The 22328-nt window shown below is 40.6% G+C and overlaps 1 protein-coding gene across 4 annotated transcripts; it reads left to right on the top strand.

Annotated features, from left to right (window-relative positions):
* The first annotated feature begins 143 nt into the window (after nt 1-143).
* On the top strand, nt 144-21938 carry sytl4 (synaptotagmin-like 4). 4 transcript variants are annotated; one of them, XM_049585498.1, is made up of 20 exons: nt 147-363; nt 459-524; nt 1465-1680; nt 2466-2545; nt 2629-2815; nt 4156-4371; nt 10172-10281; nt 10466-10580; nt 10693-10860; nt 11353-11467; nt 11561-11651; nt 11757-11845; nt 13431-13523; nt 15593-15771; nt 16134-16236; nt 16720-16881; nt 19026-19131; nt 19214-19322; nt 19412-19620; nt 21470-21938. In XM_049585498.1, the coding sequence occupies exons 5-20, from the start codon at nt 2697-2699 to the stop codon at nt 21610-21612; spliced, it is 2127 nt and encodes a 708-aa protein (XP_049441455.1). In that variant the 5' UTR covers nt 147-363; nt 459-524; nt 1465-1680; nt 2466-2545; nt 2629-2696; the 3' UTR covers nt 21613-21938. The 4 variants fall into 4 exon arrangements, with proteins under 4 accessions (XP_049441457.1, XP_049441455.1, XP_049441456.1 ...); XM_049585499.1 differs by having other exon boundaries at nt 1522-1680; XM_049585500.1 differs by lacking the exon at nt 1465-1680 and having other exon boundaries at nt 144-363; nt 11760-11845.
* The last annotated feature ends 390 nt before the right edge of the window (nt 21939-22328 follow it).

Here is a 22328-nt window from a genome sequence, read left to right on the forward strand (position 1 = left end):
CAATACATGCTCACAATATATCGCAATTCTCATGTTTATATCCTGATAGTCAACTTTTATGTTCCTTTAAAAGTCCCCTTCACTGTTAGGCCACAGTCTGGGATGGTCAAAGGAGCAGAGCAAATTAATGGGCTGTTTCATTGGGTCACATTTTCCACCTCCAGCCCTCCTGTGGTAAATAGAGCTAAGGAAATGCACCTGCCATGGAAAATGTGGAGAGGCGCTCCTGCCTGTCTGCTGCAAACTTTCCTTATCTTCCGGTAGTCGGGACTCCTCCAGCACACAGGCAACACTTTTTAGGAGACGGGAGGGAAATAGTAGAAGAAGAAGAAGGCAGGGATATGGTCACAGCCGACAAGTGAAGTGAGTGCGTTTATAGGCACACGGAAATTTAATTATCTCCAGTGTGCTGTTCGCTTGTGAGCGACTTTCACCGTTTATGTTGTGTTTTGTGTCAGGACTGTCGCTGTCGCCCGTAGCTACGGGGGCCGTGTAGCGGCGGTGGAGTGGACGTTTAACGGCAGGTGTGTGGCATTTTTTATTCAATTAACTTGGCTTTATTTTCTGTTATCTGCCAGCTGATTTCACGCTTATCCACGTCGTAAAATACTCGACTTATTTACCTGAATCTTGCGCCTTTACAGTCCAATTAAAGCAGACGGTTTTTTAAAGATACTGAGAAGTGGACACGGAGTAACATTAGCTTAATTTAATATCAGTTGTTAACGTAACTTCACGTAACCGTTGGACCGTTGCGTTGGCAGTGTTAGCAGTTGGCAGCTCATCATGGAGATTGGTAATGTGAATTTTAACAGTTTATTGCGGTTTAGAGAAACAACTTTTTCACTACACATGATTTACCGTCGTGGAGTTTAATTTTAAGTTAAATCTGTAATTTACAGTTTAAAAATCATGCTAGCATTAAGCTACTGCACTTGTCAAAACTGTTTGTCAGTTTTAAACGAACTTCTTTTTTTAAATCATCTGTTTAGCCAGGGACAATATAACTTACATTGTCCTTGGCTAAACAGATGATTTTAAAGAGGGAGTACGTTAATATAATTCAACATATCTTACATATTTTCCTTGTGTTTGTCAATGAGTTAATAGGGCACCTAGTTAGTACACTATCTCTGTCATCTAGTGCAGACGCATGCGCCATTTCCTTGAGGCTTAAGTTTGACCTCAACAAGTTGCTTTGCAGGTATTAGTGAACTTCTGCAACTGTTGGCTCCAGGCATTCAAACAATGAGGAAAAGAAGGGTTCAGTGTACTTCTGAATGGCAGCTTCCCTGCTTATTTGTCACAGCTACTTAACAGGAACACATGTTCCTCCTCACTTTAATTTGCTTTTTATGCAATCCAAATGGAGTGTGAAGTTTCAGATGACAGAGGACAAACCTGATGTTGGGATTAAACAAATGTTTCAGCTACTGAGCTCCACCCGGCTCTCTGTATCCTTAGAGGGTGGGAACCCAGCAGAGGAGCCAAGTTCATGTTGTTTTTGCCCGTCCTACTCAGAACAACCTTTCACCCTGGCAGAGGCTTTCTGTGGGACTTTAAAATCCTCCAGCATACTGGTTCCTTTAACCATTTATCATGTTTTGAGAGGCCAAAAGTTTGCTGTAAAAGTTGGAGACGAATTCCTGCCCTCGCATGAAATGGAAAACATGACCAGGGGTGAGTCTCTGTTGACTTTGAAGTTGTCTAGATTTTCATGGGCAGTCATTTTTAACTGATGGACATAATGGTTTTTCTTTGCTTTTGAATACAAGAAGGAGGCTACAACTCCAAAACTATCCATCACAAAGTTGTTGCACAGGGACTTTACTGTGTGGGGCTCAGCAGGTAGACAGAAATGTCTTTACAATTTCATACTTTCACTGGCATAATCCTGTTCACAAAGCTATCCTTGGCCTACTTTCTGCATATTTATGTGTGTGCATTTGCAGAAATTATTGTCTGTACCGAGGATACGTACAGAGTTTGGCAAGCGATTATTTATGTATGCAGCTCCTTATATGTGGAATCTTCTGCAGAAGGACTGCCCTCATTGGTTCTTCTCTGCCTTTTCAAAGCGCTGTTGCAGGATTTTTGTGCACAATCTTATGCCAGTGTCACGGTGTATATTAGCTGGTCTTTGTAATCATGCATTTGTGTTTTTTATGGTTCACTTAACATGCTTTTTGGCTTTTCTTTGTAGTAATCTTATTGTGTGTCTTATATTGCTTGCTGTATATTTTTATTCTGTATTTGTGTTCTTTGTTGTCTGTCTATAATCTCTGTTGCTGTGGCCAGGACACTCTTGAAAAAGAGGTTTTTAATATGAAGAGGTTTTTCTGGTTAAATAAAGGCTAAATAAATAAAATTAGTTATGTGATTAGGACCACACACAGGTGTTTCTGCCCTTCTATGCTGTCATCACCACAGGGCATTAAGTCACTAAGTTCCTCTTTTTGTTGCAGAGCTCTGCTGTCATAAAAAACAGGCTCTCTAGTATCAAAGTCAAGAGTGCTGCTCCCCCCTCGAGGCTGTTAAAATACAGGTTTGATTTGCATCTAATCAAACTTTTTTTGTGAAGCACATTAGAGAGAGTATATTTCTAATGTTGTTGTTTTTTATCTTTAGGAGATTTCCTCAATGTGACTGAGCTGAGCAGGTTAACCTGCACTGAGGGTTCATTGTTTAAAGGCACGATGCCCCAGGCTGCGGATATGATCGACCTGGGCTTCCTGTCTGATTCTGAGCGGGAGCTGATCCTGGAGGTGCTGCAGCGGGATGAGGAGTTGAGACTGGCTGAGGAGCAGCGTGTGCGGTGAGATGAGAGCACTTCCCGTTAATTATACTGAATAGTTAATGTATTTACTTTAATTTTCTTAACTTATTATTATTATTATTATTATTAATGGTGCCAATACTGAGCAGAGCACACACAGCAGAAGGCTGTACGTCTACACCTGCTTAATTTCCACGGGTACCTAGCATGAACACTTAACACCAGTCCAAAGAGTGTCAGGAACATTCCCTGTGGAGTAACCCTGTAACATCAAGCACTCACCTTAAATTACTTTATTTCTACAGTTTAAATACATGAGTTGTGAAGAGAAAACACACTGCTCATGCTCAGCTTCACAGTTTATAGGTTGTATTAACGTTTCAGTCCCTCTGGGCGTTTGTCAAGAGTATTTAACACCATTTTTTATAACGCTGATCTTATTTAGATAGTGCTCTGTCCATCTCATGTGCACAGGCGTGGGACAGTACATCAGCTGTGGGTGTGTTTCTCAATAATTGACAGTAACATGAGTACAATCTGTCACATTATATACCCCATATGACAAAACAGGAAAAAAAATGGGGGGAGTAAAATGTAGAAAAATCAGTCTCCTTTCACAGTTAAGTCTATTTACATGATTATTTACACAATGTGCTGATCTTATGAATGAACACATTGGCCTTGCAGCTTTTATAAATCATTAAAAATTGTTCAACATTGTATGCTCTTACACCTTTCTTGTATATAGAGTGTATTATAAGTTGGTCCTTTAAGATCCCATAATATCTCACCATTTAATCCTTTGGGGAACAGAGTTTGCAGATTAAATATACAGTTTAAAGACACACTGTAAGCATGTCTGTCAAACAGGTTTTATACTGCTCAACCTAAGCTACTGAAAATATATTATCACGACCGATACTAAGGTATTATAATGGCACCAGTATCAAAAACTTCAAACATTACCCAGCCCTAGTTGCTGGGTGTTGAAGACAAATTTACACTAGGGGCCATGCAGTGAACTACAAAGCTACAGTATATCTCATATCTTATCTTAAAATACAGATTTTTGTATTGGAGTGAGCACTGCCTTGATTTAGGGCTGGGAGATCATTCAGTATTAGCGTTTATCAGTAAAATGTCATTAGTGTCGTTATGATATGATCGTATTCTGGTTTCGTTTTGCAAGAATCTGATAAAATGTTTTTAAAAACATTGGCTTTGCACTTGTGAAGAAGTTTGTCTGCTTCTGTCTGGGAATTTGGGTACACCAAATAAAGGTTAAAAAATAAAAACGTTCTGATAGACACTAGACAATTTAAGAAGTTCCCTCAAAGGACAATGTCTCGGTTTTTAATATTTTCATGGTTGTGTCTCAGGTCTTTAAAGACAGAGCTGCTGGAGGTGAAGAGGAAAGGGGCCAAACGTGGCAGTGGAAAATACAGTCAGCGCAGTTGCGGCAGATGCCTGGAGCCCCTGAGTCGACTGACCACTTTCTCAAGCCAGTGTAAGATGTGCAATCACTATGTGTGCCGCAACTGCAGAACAGACCTCCCCGAGGGATACTGGCTGTGCACCGTGTGTGTCAAAGAGTCGTAAGAGATTGTTTTGTTCATACTCTCATTTTAACTTGACAGAGTAATTTAGTTTTAGCAAGTATTGTGTCCGGATGGAATATAATTTGTCTTTAGGTTTCATATCTAATTGTCAACAAATCTTGTAAAGCTCCAAGCCTGTTCATGCATAGTGAGGATGGAAAAGTCACAGATACATATCTTAAAATAATAATTTCCTAAAACAGCTACTTAAACAATTGGAGTAGTGCATTTGTTGGAGACTATTTGATGGTAGATTGATAAATATCTGATACTGTAAACAATATTTGTGGCACCAGGATGATTTGTGGATTAAGTAAAAATAAACTACAGTGCTCGTGCTCATGGCTGTAAGGGGACATGACACCCAGCACAACAGTGTGGCTCACTGATGTGTTTTAATGGCTTCTTTGGACAACAATGGAGGTCTATGGCACAAAGAAATAGGCTGTATCAGTCTTTGGATACACAGATTATACTTGTTAGAATAATTTAATTGTTGGTTTTGGTCTGTTTGTTGGGATTTGTTGACAATGAAAGAATGAAAGTGTATGGCCATTTTAAAAAGGGTTTATGTGCATTTGATAGGAGATGCAGAGCAGAAAATGGTGTACTCTGAAGTCACTAAAAAGTAGTATTTTGTGCTTATTTTTATTATCTTGAAATCTGTGATATTGGTCAACAAATATTTAAAATGTGCCCACATTTAATGACCATAGCATGTGTTGCTGACTGTAGCAGATTTATCTCTATAGCTTGTTCTGTTGGTTGGTCAGTCCACAAAAATGTCCCCATCTTTTAGCAGCTACAATTTTAACATTAGAAGGCTGAAATTTCACATAGAGGTTAACTGTGTGTGTGATTTTCTGCGTGCGAATGCATGATCGTGTGGATGCATGCATGTACATGGTCTCAGCTATTGCAAATTTGGGCTTTGTAACTATTTCTGTGTAAATTGTAACAACATTGCACCATATGTTGCAAAATAATAAAGGGAAACGTAGGTATTTTTCAACCTATACCCTATTTTTCCATGTTGTTGTTAGGCTAGTGACAAACTGTCAAAAAGGGCTTTAGTTTTTGAGATACCCCTACCGGGGGTAGAACAAAACCTAACAATGTTTTTCCTCATCTCTAAGGTCTCCCATATATGAAATAGATTCTTAGGTTTAAATATTTTACTGCAAACATTGTTAAATTGATACATATTGTTATACACCCCAAACCCAAAAAAGAACCAAAATATAGCTTGGCCGTATAGGAGTTAAGACATATAAACTCATGTAGATTTAGAACACAAGCTCTGACAGCTTTGAAACTTCACATAATTGTGGTCAGGAAGTTGCTTCACCTACTAGAAAAACCTGGATGTGAATATCTTGATGGGTGTAACATATAGAGACCCATGAACACTTGCCTAAAATAAGCAGAAATGCAAAAAAAGAATATCTATGCAGAATTTTCTCATTTACTTTGTAGTTGCTTGGCCAGGGATTGTCATAGAAACACATATCATGGCTTGTTGGAAAGGTGGGGCTGTGCTGAATCCAGCAGTACCAAATATGTGAATATAACATGCATAGTCAGTGTGTTATATCACTAAATGTATGAAGTGTCCCAAATGAAGGAAAGTGAAACATTGACATAATTAAGTCTCCAAAGCCCATTATACAACAGTTAGTTCCGGCCCTGCAATCTGATTGGTCGAGAGACAGTAAAACCGTGACGATATTGGACTACAACATCACGGTTATTTCACGGTGTATGTATCACTCCGTCTCACAGCTGATTGCAATCAACAATCAAATCAAAACTGACGGTTAGTGTCAGTTAGGTCAGCAGTTGCGTTGTAGGCTAATTAATTCATCCACTGTCAAACAGCCAAAAATATGGATTTATTTCCTAAAATAAGTTTTGAATTGAACTATGAATGGTCATCAGAGGAAGATGAGGGAGAGGAGAAGCTGAATCCATCTGAGCACACATCTAGGTTTGTCAGTGTTTCATCAGTGGAGCTCAATGACTTGGAGAAAAGCAACATACTGTCAGATCAGAAGGCAGAGTCGGCTGTGCCTGTGAAGCGACAGTCCACCATGCAGTCACCAGAGACTTATTTCACCGGCTGCACAATTAATGGAAACGTGCTGATAAATGTCTATCAAGAGTAAGTGCCTGGCGCACCATGTCTGCGTTACACAGCAACGGTGACAGCGGAGTCCTGAGGGAACTATTTTTGTTGGCGGAAGACAAATAAAATGCTTAAATTATCTATTTTGTCCTCATTTTTCAACGTTTCTTAATCAGCCTTGCTTATTTAACTGTTGAACTGTTGTATAAAAGCAATATCACACTCGAGCTCGTGATGTTGTACTGTGATATCGTCACGGCTGTGATTCGGTTGTAGGCACATCACTCCCTTGCTTAATTATCAATGGTGAGATGAATGTTGACCAATTCAGTGTTACTGCAAACTAAGTAAGTCACTTGAGGTTAGTGCTGCCTATATGTATGATGCGTTTCATAACTGGTAGGTTCATATGACACCTTTTACTATATAGTTCCTATGGAAACAAAGATTGAAATTGAAGGGAGACAAGAAGGCGACAAGGAGACAGGATTGTAGTTTGGCCTTGATGATCCTTTTAATAAAACTATAAACAAAACACTCTGAGGAGGAATGACCCCTCTCCTCACACTAAACTCTAGCTCTTTGGCTGGTGTTTTTCATGGGCTGTGTAGTCCTCACTGTCACTCATCCACATTATCTTCAGTGACAAAGTGGGTCATATTTTGGCTGTCTGGGAAAGAGCAAGAACAAATTCAGCGCATGTCAAGCCCACTGAAAGACACTGGCATTTGCTTGTGTCATTGCACTTTCCATCTTTACAATACAGGTGGGTGATGTCTCTAACTTCTTTAGGTGCTGGTGCCTTCTGGAACATGATAGGTTCAACTGACCCATCTTCTCTGAGCCTCCATCCTCTACCAACTGGGTTCCAGAGATGAGGCTTGGCCAGGTGGCTGTGATGCCACACTGCTGTTTGGTATAAGGCTCTTAACACATGTTGCTGGAAGGCATCTTCTGTTGGGGGTAGATTTGCTGCCGATGAATCTGTGGTAGATGCTAGTGTGTACCTCAGCTCATCTAGGTTGGTGCAAGGACGGCCATTCTCCTTTTTCTTTTGGCCATACAGGAGGAGGGCATACTGTCTTGCCACAGGCAAAGCTTCTTCTAGGCTTTCAGACAGTCCAAACATGGCCATTTCCTTTAGCTCAGTCAGATGGTTCTTCAGTCTTGAGAAGGCAGTGGTCTTCCCAATTCCGTACAAACTACTTGTGGTATCACAACCCGTGAGGTCGTGGCATGCAGGTAAACACTCACAAAGAGCTGCTCCAAGCTTCTGAGCAATTGTACAAACTGGGACAAATCTTTCCTGAAGGCATTGAATGCAGACCATGCAGCGACCTGCTGCTGATTTTCCCTAACATTTCAGGCCAGCTTCGATACCAGATCTCTGTCTTCAGCTGCTTTAGAGACTGTTGTGTTTGTGTGCAGTAACTCAGGCTGGGGAAGTTCAGGTGGTTCTGGTCGCTTTGTAGATTTGATGTATCTGTAATCACAGTTGAAATGGGAGGATAAGCTTGTATATGATCACAAGGTTAAATTGATCACAAGCATTAAATATCAAATCAGAACACTCTAAAACCTCACGACATGCACTGATATTGAATACTCCGCCCACCCATTAATTTGAGCAGTTCATGTGACAGAGCAAATACCATAACATGACAACAGATTTCAGAGAAAAAAGAATGCACAAAATATACCTGTAAAGTTCATCTCCATCCATGTCGAACGTGTTTAAGGTGGTGAGGGACCTCTCTGGAACTCTTGCTTGGCATTTATCTGCTGTGGAGACATGGCCTCTTTGGAACACAACAGAAACCATAGCGTGGGTTGTATGCTTCCCATCCAGAGTGTCTTCATTTTGATCAAAGTTGTTGATGGTTGCATCAACAATTCCATGTTCAGTGACTCCAGTGAGGCCATTTGGGATGTAGACACCACTCTGTCCTTGATATCTGGTCTGCTGCCACAGACGCGAGGAAGTGCCTAGCCTCTGTATAGGAAACACAGTGCCCCATTGCACTGAGCTCATCGATGAGTGTCTTACTACCAAAATCATGATGAATCAAAATGGCAAGTCTCAGTGTGACTGGCGTATGGATATGACAGCTCTGTGCAATAAGATTATGGCAGATTGCGATCACGCACAGATTGTCCTTTGAAGCTGGGTCCCCATCGCATGTTTGGTTATCTCTGTGGGCATGTGAATCAACACACCAGTTGACAAAGTCATACAGGCAGCAAATCTACCCCCAACAGAAGATGCCTTCCAGCAATTATGTCAATGTTTCACTTTCCTTCATTTGGGACACTTCATACATTTAGTGATATAACACACTGACTATGCATGTTATATTCGCATATTTGGTACCGCTGGATTCAGCACAGCCCCACCTTTCCAACAAGCCATGATATGTGTTTCTATGACAATCCCTGGCCAAGCAACTACAAAGTAAATGAGAACATTCTGCATAGATATTCTTTTTTTGCATTTCTGCTTATTTTAGGCAAGTGTTCATGGGTCTCTATATGTTACACCCATCAAGATATTCACATCCAGGTTTTTCTAGTAGGTGAAGCAACTTCCTGACCACAATTATGCGAAGTTTCAAAGCTGTCAGAGCTCGTGTTCTTAATCTACATGAGTTTATATGTCTTAACTCCTATACGGCCAAGCTATATTTTGGTTCTTTTTTGGGTTTGGGGTGTATAACAATATGTATCAATTTAACAATGTTTGCAGTAAAATATTTAAACCTAAGAATCCATTTCACATATGGGAGACCTTAGAGATGAGGAAAAAACATTGTTAGGTTTTGTTCTACCCCCGGTAGGCGTATCTCAAATTTTTGGGGGCATTGTCACTAGCCTATGTGTGGAAGTGACTAATGGAGATTTTTGACATTTGTCCAGTATTGAGAGACAATGGCAGCCGCAGCAGCAAAACAGGCTGCAACATAAGCCCTACAGGAGTTGTGCACCTTCAGTTTGCATCCATTAAAAGTGCTTGTTTCTGTTACCAACAGTCTCGGATGGTTATTTTAAGATCTTTACAGAAAGGGCCCTCACAAAGAGATTTAAAGTTTTTCTTTACCTTCTGTTTGTTAGTGTGTGTAATCAAGTCTTGCTCAAGGGGAAGTCTGGTTCTGAAAGCTCACGAGAGGTGACTGGTAGTGGGAAAACAACTGTGGAAACGTTGGTGAGAGTTTGGGAGAGGAGTACTTGGGAGAGTGTGTTGTGTCGGAGTACAGACAGTGTAGCTGTGTGTTTTCTAAAAGATTTTCAGTCTTGTGGCTGAGTATTTGGCTGATTTCGACAAGGTGGAAGAGTCCACGGATGAAGCAAAAGGCAAATAAAAGCATTTTACTTCTCTGTGGAGTCTGTGTCGTTATGTTATCAGACACTTAAAATAACAATCTGAGCCTGTCAGTGTCAGAAACAAGCAGTTTTAGTGAGTGTAAATTTACAGTGCACAATTGCCCGTAGGGATTACATTGTAGCCTGTTTTGCAGCTGCGGCTGCAAGGGTTTCACATATAAGTGGGCCAGTTTCTAAATTTGTTGTTTCCATTAGTCATTTAGACACAAACACATGGGGAATTTGTGGGAACAAGTACTGATTTTTTTTTTTTTTAAATTTATACCATCATAAAGTATTTCTCTCTGATTGTAGGGATCTAAAGAAAAGGACAGGTGACTGGTTCTACGATCAAAGGATCAACCGTTTCTTCGCAAAGCCTGGACACGACCTAGTGAGAGTCTCCCTGAAAAAGAGACCTCAGAGTGAGTACAGGAAGAGGAAGTGGGTATCGACTGTTCAACCAGGAATGTAAACAGCTCTGTCTGGGCCAAATGAAATGCCCACAGTCACTGGAATGTAGTCCCAGTTCAACAGAAGGAAAAAAAACTGCAGGAACATGATAGCACTTCGTTTAACTGTGGATTTGACTGTTGTTCTGTGTTATAGCGAAGAAGCGTGAGACAACAGGAGAAATACTGTTGAGAAGTACGGAAATAAACCCAGATCCTCCCACTCCTGTGCCGCGGGTCAGACAGAAAAATCAGATAACAGATAACAAAGGGTGCGTCATCACTCTTCACATCAGTTTGTTCAGTTTTATAAATGTTAATACATAGATTTACTGCACTCACATTAAGAACTTCAAAACCTTTTCATCGTATTTTCCTCAACAGTCATTCAAATGAGAACTCAGGATCAGTCGCTTCAAGGGAGTCATTTGAATCCAAGGAGGAAGTTTGGTCGAAGCCAACGCGCAGTGACACAGAGTCTGCAGAGAACAACAGTATAAGTAGCAGTAAAACAGGCACTGAGTCTGGCCGTGTGACCCCTGAGCAACCAAGGTAAGCTAACCTGTAGTTACACTAACAGGTACAAACACTCCACTTTAACTTCAAAGCAGCATTTAAGGCCCGAGGTGTAGTCATTGGCCCTACTCCCCCACAGCTGGTTACTGTGCTAGAGTTAGCATAAGCCGGGACAGCCTGCCCTGGGTCAGGTCATTTTTAAATACAAACTGCATTGTTATTTGTTACTAAATGCTTTGAAGGTCCAGTGTGTAAGATTCAGGGGGATTTAGTGGCATCTAGCAGTGAGGATTGCAGATTGCAACCAACGTTAACCTCTCCTGGTTAGGATTCTTTTAGTGTTTATTCACTGTTAAATAAGAGCACACATATCTTTATGAGATGTCCCATTGCTATTTCAGTTTAATAAGGATGAGGGTGTTGACATGTAGACACTAGGCTGCACAGAAAATTTGACCGAAGGTTGTATTATAAATCTTTGAATGTAAAAAGTTGTAGCTGTAATAAATGATTTGTTTCATCACACAGGTCAGGGCGGCGCTCCCTTCAGTGCAGCCCAACAGGATCCACTGCTTCCAGTCTGACCGCTCCAGTCAGAGCAGATATTGGAATTGATGACGGCGCCAACTTGGAGGCTAACACTGTATGATTCCTTCATGTCACGTGGTCATGTTTCCATCTCAAGGCTTTTTACCTTCTTCTCTGTGACTGTGACTCTGCGTTTCCATCACTACAGGGCCTGGAAGTGAAACCGGTCAGTCCGAGTCTGGAGGTGGATGTTGACAAACTCTTCAAGAAGAGCGTCAAGCGAGCCCCAAAGCCTCCTGGTTAGCATCTGATATAAACATGTGCAATTCTGTTGTTCATCTGTCAGAAACAAATGAACAACATTGTGTGTAACACAGCTTAATTGCTAGTCCGTGTGTTTATAGCAGAGTACGTCTCGACGGTGGACCTGCGTGACACATCCGAGGCCTCAATGGGCAACAGGAGCCGCTCTGTACCAGGCCTAGACATACAGGTAAGAACCTAACTTCTGATATTCTCATATATTGTTTTGCTGTTTTGTCATAAATCTGCTGTGTTTAAAGAAGAAACAGAGGAACTGCTGCTGCAAGAGCGTTTCCAAGTGGTATTATTGTTGGCACAGCTGTCGCAAAGACAACTAGATCACTGTCCCTTTTCTCAAGAGCCTAGCTACCACAGTTTCCACAGTTACTTTCGTTGTTCCACCGTCCACCATATCTGCTACTTGAGACAGTATGCACATGCCTAGAAATAACTAGATACTGAACCCTAAGATGGCACCTGTTCAATCCAATGGAGTTGCTTGCCTGGTACATATGCCAAAAAAAGTGGTCTAGCTTCTGGGATTACTTCTGTGGTATGCAGCCCATTGAATATGCGCAACAGTGTTTCTCCTGCTTGCTCCGCCCATGAGTTCCCACTCAGCTCATAGACTTTACATTGTGATGATGTCACAGATTTTTACATCACTTTTATCAGCTTGAGGAAGGTTTTACAAATATAATACCTCCCTGGATCAGAAATTCACAATAAAATGAGTCAACATTGACCTTGTTTGCAGTTCAAGGTGTCCTGTCAACAGTTTTACAGACATCTTTTTTTATTTATTTGACTTTTTATGCCTTTAATAGGCAGTACAGACTAGGCGTGAAGGGGGGGGGTGACATTCAGCAAAGGGCCGTGGGCTGGAATCAAACCCGTGGCCACTGTGGCAAGGACAGTGCCTTGGTACATGGGGCACTTGCATTACTGACTGAGCCACTCAGAGCCACTGGGAAAAATTGGACGCAAGGCTGAGCAGTGTTCCTTAAGGCCTGGGATGGTAACTGCAAATAACTTACATTGATACTCTTTTGCAATTTGAGATAGCTACGATAGCTATTGGGGAAACCAAAATGGCTGTCCTCTTCCTGGACAGTGAGTGAAAGTGAGACTTACAGGAACCAATCTAAATGAGATGGCATCATTATTGTGTAGTCATTACATTCATAATTAAAAGTTAAAGCAAAACACTTAACACTTATTTCACTCTCTTTCATTATAATGTTTAGTAAAGGCTGCTAAAGCATGGCCTGCCCTCTGTTTTTTCCATTCTGAGAGCACCAAAATGAGAAAACCCCTTCTACCGTTTGTTTGTTGTTGTTGTTGTTGTTTTGTAATTTTTCAGTATCCCCTACAGTACTATACTTCGGGTAGAGATTTTCCATGTCCAATAACGACATTAGATATAGCTACCAAGCAGCAACAGAGCATAAGGCTTTCAGCAGTGAAGAAGTGACAGTGATAGCCTGTTATACAAAATGCAATATATTTAGTGGCTACACATGTTTATCAGGCTGCATTAGCCTCTTATGTGGTGAATTATTTCCTGTGTTACTTGTTGAATGTCACGTCCAATGAAGCACCTCCTCTAAATGTTTACAGTTGATGTCTCAGATATTTTTCTGCTGTTTAAACAGACTATAATTTGACTAAAATTCAAACACAAGCCTTATGGTTGACAACAAAAATCTGATGAGGGTAAACACCCCACTGCGTGTCTCTGATCAGCCTTCTAAATGTTTATCATGTTGGTGCAGGAGGACGGAGAGGAGGACGAAGATATTGACAGATTGGTTAGCTTTCATAAAAGGACAATGGCATCGAGCACCTACAGCCTGCATAGCTCAAAGGTAAAGTATTGACGTCTCTCACAGCTGACATTAGTCCTCTAAAGGCTCTTTGAAGAGCAGCTCATTATGCCTCTCAGAACGGAGCTGATGTTAGATAATCTGAATGAACATCTCTAACCTCAGGATATCCTCCAGCAACTTAGGAAGTGTGATATTGCTGTGTAAAGCCTACAAAATGTTTCTATAGTTACCAAAGCCTCAGGGGGAAAGCGGAGCTGAGGCCTGCACGTCTTTCACGCTGTCACTCTTGATTAAGATATTGACAGCAACATCCTGATCTTTGCTAATTTGTTTATCCCTTTACATTGACCCTCCAGAATGTGTGTTATCTACGATTTCTTTGTCTCCACGTTAGTTTTTGTTTCTTTTTGTTTAGACTATAGTCTGCAGCATTAAGTCTCCTGCATGTCTGTTCAAATATTATCTACATGTCAATATTTGGTATCAATTCAGGGCTCTCACAATCATTAGATTTCTGAAAGAAATAGGAAATAAACAGTGTTTTAGGAAAGGGTTTAGAATTAACAAAAAGTTTTGGAAAATTTGTTTTGAATTTACATTGTTTAAAATAAAATCATAAAAATCTCGAAACATGTTTACCGTAAAATACAGTCCATGTATTAAATCTAATGCTGTGTTGTGTGACTGCTAATTTAAATATATTTTTTGGGGCATTTTAGCCTTTAATCGACAGGACAGACAAGTGTGAAAGGGGGAGAGAGAGGGGGAGTGACATGCAGGCAATGGCCACAGGCTGGAGTCGAACCCAGGCCCCTGCGGCAACAGCCTTGTACATAGGGCGCCTGCTCTATCCCCTAAGCCACCGACACCCCGCGTGTGACTGTTAAAACGCACTAGTATCAGGTCATACACACAGACCAGACTGATCATCGTCAAAGCTGTGTTCCCTTTTAGAAGAAAGAAATGCACTATTGCAACAGGAGATAAACAGGAAAATACCAAAAAGCTGTGCAGCAGGTTAACCAAGTCTTTTCACACTGAGATATGAGGCACATAAAATACATGAATATTCACTGTACGTGTTGTAATTTGCCTAATAGTGCTAGTGATGGTTACCACTGATGGATAGCTAACATTAGCTTCAGTGGGAGGCTGCTGCAGTACAGACATAAAGTACAGCAGCATCAGACTGTTGTCTCCAACTGAATATTAGCCTGTAGATTAAACATCCATCCATTCATCCATTTTGATCCACTTATCCGGGTACACGTGACGCGGGCAGCAGGCCAAGCAAAGCACCCCAGACGTCCCTCTCCCCAGCAATGCTTTCCAGCTCCCTCATCAACCCTCATCAATACAATGTGGAACAAACTGATGATGATTATTTCTTCAGGTTGAGAGTATATGTGTTTTAAGTTCCTAAATTGCAGCTATACTTATACTCAGTTTAATTTTATGTAATAATGTCATGAGTGAGGGAAGGGTGGGGGGCAGAGAAACAGGAAAGGTTTAGGAAGATAAGAGTCTACAGGGGAATTGAAAGTATGAAATCAACATTCCCAGACTGTGTTATATGAGTTATGTTCCTTTTCTTAAATTTAGATTTATTTTATGTCTCTTTTATTTAGTTTATACACTTATTTTATCCTTTTTAAAATTCGTATTATTATTATTTTTTTATCTTTTATATTATTTGTTTTTTATCTGTGAATGTACATGAATATAATTTACAACTCTTTTGTATAAATTTTGTATAAACTTTTAGGACAGCAAACTCAGAACCGTCTTTTTAATCGCTCCTTAAAATCCACTTTTGCAGGAAGGCATTTTTTAAAGTAAATATATTGTTTGTCTAGTTTCTATCCCTCTTTTGTCACATTTAGTAATTTCTATCTCACTCTGTTGTATCTGGTCACACCTATGTTTTATGTGTTTATTTGATTTTATTATAATTTTGCTGTTTTTATCCTGACAGTGTACACTATCTTATCTAACGTAAAGCACTTTAACTATTAAAAGGAAATTAGCTTTGACACAACAGTATACTGTATGTATAATCTTCTTTGGCTCAGTGAAAATATTTGAAATCTATACATATGTTCTTCCAGAGCACGCTGGGCAGCCTGATGAGTATTTACAGTGAAACAGGAGACTATGACAGTGTGGAAGTGAGCGGAGACCTCGTCTTCTCTATGAGCTACGACGAACACACCCAGAGCCTCCACGTCTACATCAAGGAGTGCCATGGGCTGGCCTTCGGCGATGCCTCACGGCAGCTTTCCAACCCGTAAATATTAAAACTGTCACTTTCTCCAAGCGTAGCCGTAATGTGAAGCTCCACATGGCAAAACATATCATTTGAAACACAAACTTTGGGTTTCAGAGAGCTGACACAAACACATTTTTTTCTATCGCACACACACCCCTCAGTGATGTTAACATAGCTTTGATCAGTGTAGATAAGAAGTTGCCGTGTTTACATAAGTCTCGGTAATCACATCAAAGAGGTGATTACTCGAACCTCACAGGAAATTGAATGTCAACAGATGTTTTTTTCATCACATTTATTCAGGAAACACAGCAAATGAAACAGCAGCTGTGTCCGAGAGAAACACAGTTCGACGTGTTCTTTCTGTTTTTGTGTTTCAGTTATGTCAAATGTTATCTGCTCCCTGAGAGATCTCGCCACAGCAAAAGGAAGACCAGCATCAAGAGAAACACGGTCAACCCTGTCTACAAAGAAACGCTGAAGGTGATGGTTTATAGCTGGCACCACCTTATCCTGTTGACTTAATGACACTCCCCGATTAGTGACCTTGCGCCATGCCTGCTGCAAATAATGACCACACCTACAGAGACTTTAGGATTGATATTGACATTGCAGATTAGAAAAGCTGTTGTCAAATATTGATTTTGCTCCAATGAGTCAGCTTAAACACAGTAACAAATACAACTACTGAAAAGGAAGCAGCGGGGTGAGTCAGTTTGAACAAAATTAGGACTGTAATTTTAGATATGCTCTTTAAAGTAGAAGGTGATTATTGAGAACATTTAGATGCAACTTCTGATAAGATCTGAATTCATGTTCTGCTTTAATCTATGTTGCATGATTAATTTAAGACTCCTTCAGCACCAGAGCATTAAAATTACATGAGGTTTCTTCATCACTGTATCAGTAAAGAGACAGGCCTTTGATCCATCCTGTCTTCTCCTCTTCTTCATCTCCCACTACCAGTATTCCATCAACCGCTCTCAGCTGTTCACCCGCTCCGTGTTGATAGCAGTGTGGCATCATGGTCGCTTCAGCCGCAACACCTTCCTGGGAGAGGTGGAGGTCCCTCTGGACACCCGAGACCTGGACTCCCCGTATGAGGAGCGTGTGGCTCTCATGGCGAAGGTAGATCAAAGAAAATGGATGTAGTTGTCTTCACCATAGTTTGATGAACTTAAATGTGCCCTGTGGAGTTTTCTTGTAAACAACAAAAGTGTTTACATTCAGAGTGTCTCATTGTGTGAACGACTGAAGTCTTACAAACGTGTTGAGTACATGTCCCTCCTTGTAAAATGTAAGTAAAGCTGATTTTTCTTAAAGGTTTGAAACCTGTGTCGTTTACATACGTTTACTTGCTAGCAGTCTTCTTCTTCCATGTCTTTCCTGGTGCATTGCTGTTTTATAGTGCGTTATCGTCACCTGTAGATCAGTGGAAAAGGGTGAAACCGCTGTCAGGAATGTGAATCAAGTCACCCATATGCCCGTGCAACATTTTGCTTGTGCATGACATCGTACAAAATGGGAACCCACATGCAAAGTATTGCTCCATAGCGCCTTTAGAGGTCAGAAACTGCTTGGTACCCCATTTTGGACTGTAAAGGTTCATGTGTACTCACTTTACGTATGAAAATGGAGACATCCGTTTCAAATATAAATGTCACTGTCCTCATACTTTGTGGCCTTTATGATGGCATATATACAGCCAACAGATGGCACTAGAGGGCGGAGTGAAAAGTTTAAGATAACAAACAAGGCGTCAGTGCAGCAGGTGATAATATTGTACCTTGAAACAGAACAGCATTGTAGATGGTGTTGGTCTGTGTGGCCATTACAAACATCCTGACATGTGGACAAAGAATTCTTTTCGCTGTTTTCACTATATATTATTATGTATTAGTGATTCGTTCCTTTCCGCCATTATTCAAATTTCTTCGTCTCTTGCAATCATATCTCACTTGAACTATACTACACTGCCTCCACAGTCACTGATGGTGCTGCTCTGATTTGTCTGTATCTGTAAGCTTTTAGAAAATGTACACAAATACAGATTAAATGAACACATAGCACGGACAGAAGGCTCCATCTGTTTCTGTATCTAACACTGAGCATGAATGAGCCCTTAAAGGTGCAGTGTGTTGGATTTATTGACATCTAGTGGTGAGTTTGCGGATTACAACCAACTGAAAACACCTCTGCTTACCCCTCCCTTTCCAAACGTGTTCAGAACCTGCGGTGGTAAGGTATTATAAAACGCAAAAGGCCCTCACTACAGCCAGTGTTTGGTTCGTCTATTTTGGGCTACTGTAGAAACAACATGGTGGACTCAATTACAGAGGACCCTCTTCCTATGTCGATATAAACAGTTCATTCTCAGGTAATGAAAACACAATGAGTCTTAGTTTCAGGCGATTATGCACTAACTAAAACATAGTTATGATTTTTTTCCATTTCTGCCAATAGATCCCCCTAAATGCTACACACTGGACCTTAAAGCATGAATTACAAATATTGCAATGAGCATGTTTACACAGGTCTGGTTATCAACACTTCGTGAGTTGTCAAATAAACAAGAGAGAACAAAAGGCAAAATCATATGAACCAAAACTACACGTAGACTGATTTAAAAACTGAAGTTAAAGATGATTTTTAGGGGAACGTTGTCAAATGTCACTGCAAACTGCATCAACAAGGAGGAACAACAGTCGCTGGCTGAAACTAACCAACAGAGGTTTTGCAGACATGCAAGATGTAAGATAACATTGACTGCAGTATTTGACTGAACTGATGAGTGCTTATCAGATGATGCAGAAACTGGTTTCTCACCAGTGCTCTGCAGCATGTTTAAAATTAGAGGCGCAAAGGTCAGAGCAAATCACAACAAGGTGAAGGTATTGATTAGCTGTGAGCAGCAGAGCCTGACCTATATACTAGATCTTGGCTCTCACAGATGTATGGGTGGGTGTCAACGCATATGTTGGCACATATGCTGAAAGTTATTGCAGTGCATTTATCAATAGTTTGCACACTTATTTGTTATAAGTAATGACTAAATTCAAATGGAGCATTGGTAATTAAATGTTAAGTATTTATTAGCTGGTATATTGTCATATTTCTTTTTTCACACTCAAATATCTATCTGTATCAGCCTCTGCCATCCAGTGTCAGTCAGGTGTCAGTGCATGTAAGTAGGGATGACATGTTTGATGTATTGTTGTCGGGGTTTCTTGTGTGTCCTGAATATAATACTATAATGTCCTTTCCTTTAACAGTCACCCTCTACTGTGCCGACTTCAGCTTTTGCCCAGTACAAAGGAGAGTTGGTGATCTCCTTAAAGTACGTCACACCTAAAAAGCCAACAACTGAGAAAACCAAAGGTAAATCTGTGATAAGAAGCTCTGGCTGTGTTTGATATACTTTGCCTTAACCTTCTCAGAGTGTCTGTCTTCTTCCTCTCAGGCAAAAAGGTGGCGACTGACGCAGGGGGGGAACTGCACGTCCTGATTAAAGAGGCAAAGAATCTGACGGCACTAAAACCAGGAGGCAGCTCAGATAGCTTTGTGAAAGGGTCAGTGTCAAACTCTCCGGTCTTAAAATGACACACATTGCATTCACACACTCTTCTCAGCACTTAACTCTGTGTTTGTGGTCCTGCAGGTACTTGTTCCCAGCTAAGGCAAAGTCCACAAAGAGGAAGACTCCGGTCTTGAAGAAGAACCTGAACCCCCACTATGACCACACATTTGTGTACAAGGACCTGGCTCTGGAGCAGCTGGAGGGGATGTGTCTGGAGCTGACTGTGTGGGACAGAGAGGCCATGTCGAGCAACGAATTCCTGGGAGGAGTTCGTCTCAGCTCCGGAAAAGGTAAAAGACAGAATGCAGTAAATCCTGATGTTTCCGTTTGTTCACCTGACTTTCAGTGAGAAGTTGCTTTGTCAGATATTTCTTCTCAGACAGTTGCTGTACTGCAAGATCTTGTTAGGCCCATTGCTCAGTGAGCTAACTGTGAGTATCACATTGTAAATAGAATAATCCACCTTTGGCAAATGGCACTGAAGCTGTCGGGGCAAGCTGCTATTTATTTTAGGACGTCTGGTTTAATAAATGTCTTTTTGCTTGTTTGGTTCACTTAGGTTTTAGAAGAGGTAGATTCCTTTTGGTTGTTGCTTTGGCCTTTGGTTCACCCTGAGTTTTACTGCCTCAGGTTAAGGCCTGTCCCACCTGAAGGTCTGAACCAAAGTTTGTATTTTACACACTTAATCCAGCTAGTTTTGGTTTCACACTGCAATTATTGGAGCTCACTAAAGAAATATACATGACATACCTACGTTCTGTCGTCATCACCTCTATAAGTTCCCAAAACTTGACATTGATTCATTTGTCAACTGGCTCTCCCTTCCTCTCGAATCTCCTCTCTCTCATCCTCTCGGAAAATAATTTACAAGTGTCTGAGTTTTTTTCAATGGACTCTTTATAGAGTCATCTCTTCCTCTCTTCGTGTGCTACCACGGCTCATTTTGTTATGTTGCATTGTTCATAGATAAACTCTAACCTACATTGTACATTTACCACCACTTGACAACTTCACTGCTGATTTCTCCTCTGCTCCAATCGCCAACTGAGCGCAGCTACCATTACTCTGGAACTAAGGCACTACACTACTCTTATCACTTGATGATAGCCTGTCAGAACTTCCTGTAATTAGCTCAAAAGCCTGAACCATCGAAAAAATGTTTTTACACCAGAAAAAAAAAACAAAAACAAAACCACAGTTCAGTTTGACTTGGACCGAGACCACCTCTTTTCACTGGAGGTTTTGGTTCAGATAAAACTGAAAAGTTCAAAAGTTCAGACCAAACAATTGAGTTCTGAAAGGGCCCTTATTGTCACAATGGCACCTTGCTGTAGTATAAACTGTTTTGGGGTTGTCCATCCGTCCCATTCTCATGAACTCAATATCTCAGGAACACTTTAAGGGAAGTTCTTCAAATTTGGCACAAACGTCCACTTGGACTCAGGAATTAACTGATTAGAATATGGTGGCCAAACAGTCACCTCAAAAAACATGTTTTTTTGCCACAACTCCAGAATTCATGGGCTAGTTATGACAAAATTTCACACAAATGTTTAATTGTATAAACTTATGAAGTGGTGACATTTTATATCTATCTAGGTCAACTTCACTGTGACATCATAATGTCATCACATCACAAAGTGGTTATATTATGGGTGTCCACACATGGACTCTAAGCAAAGACAGCTTGTGTCTCACTTGAAATTATTCACTAAAATCATACTGGTAAGTATCATGATGACTTCCATTTTGCCAAAAAATACTCTTAATACCTTTTATAAAATTGCCTCAAAGTCTTGACTACATATGTTTTGAGTATGGACAAACATGGATGAAAATTGCTACACGACTGGTTGGCAGAGACATACGACCACAGCGTTAATTCTATGTTGCACTCTTGGCCCCTCTAGACTCGGACATAACTTAATTAATATTTACAAAACGAGAAAGTAAAACCATATCTACCCTTTGCTAGTGTGAATAGCTGCATTGTGAAAGCATAATTGCCTTTGTGAGAAAGATGCACTTAATTTTAGATAACTGCAAAGGCTTCTATGTGTTCTCCCAGCATGTGAAAGTTCAGTGAGTAAAGGGAATTGGCCGTCATTTTACATTCACTGTGTAATCTTCACTCTGCAGGGACTGTAAAAATAGGAAAAGAGGAAGTGGCAATGGACTCGGTTGGAGAGGAAATCTGCCTGTGGGAGAAGATGATGCAGTACCCCGACTCGTGGGCAGAGGGCACTCTTCCACTGCGCTCCACCATGGTGAGGGGCAAATGAGGACGGCACACAGGCCTGGACCTGCGAAAACAATCCAGAGACTGAATTTGGAAGAAGCTGCTGGTTTGAGACAAATATGAGATGTCTACTGAGGTGAACCGACACACATCTGATTGGCTGTGAGCAGACAAACAGTTCATCGGCCTGCTGAACATCTGCTCATATCTGCCTCTCTGTGTGGGGTTCATCTTTAGCACAGTTCCCCTCCGACTGCAGACTGTTGTAACTGTAAATGTGCCAAAACATCACACTAAACTCTGGATTTATTAAAAGAGCGTTGACATAGTCATTTTATGATTTTAAAATTCAGGTTGTATATATATTAATGCAATTCAAATTCATGCACAGCACTTAGCACAGAAGGACTATTGTAATGTGTCACCTTTTTTCTTTATAATTGTACAGAATTACACTGATGAGTGGTAAAACAAGTCATTATATAAAATTCCTGGTGTTGCATCTAACAAAATTATCATGTAAAAATTGTATTTATATAGTTGCATAAAAAGTCTTATTTGAAATTGTTAAATTTGTCTATTTTGCAGATACAAATGTAGATTTTTATCTTTTAACTGTGTGATCAGAGACATGTTTTACCTCGAGGTTGCCATGAATATTCTGTTCACCCAATAAAAAATTTACTAAACACAAAGACATGCTTGATCGTCCATACCAGCTGGATTTAAAAAGAATCTGTCCACGAAATTGTTCCTCAG

This window comes from Epinephelus fuscoguttatus, linkage group LG9 (assembly GCF_011397635.1).
Source record: "Epinephelus fuscoguttatus linkage group LG9, E.fuscoguttatus.final_Chr_v1".
In the NCBI taxonomy this organism is placed as follows: domain Eukaryota; kingdom Metazoa; phylum Chordata; class Actinopteri; order Perciformes; family Serranidae; genus Epinephelus; species Epinephelus fuscoguttatus.

What these genes read in the sequence shown, in the direction of transcription:
- sytl4 (XM_049585498.1), top strand. Translation starts at nt 2,697, where the DNA reads ATGCCCCAGGCTGCGGATATGATCGACCTGGGCTTCCTGTCTGATTCT. An exon ending in TCACGGCAGCTTTCCAACCC is followed by an intron (nt 15,772 to 16,133) that starts GTAAATATTAAA and finishes TTTGTGTTTCAG; the next exon opens with TTATGTCAAATGTTATCTGC. An exon ending in TCGTCTCAGCTCCGGAAAAG is followed by an intron (nt 19,621 to 21,469) that starts GTAAAAGACAGA and finishes TTCACTCTGCAG; the next exon opens with GGACTGTAAAAATAGGAAAA.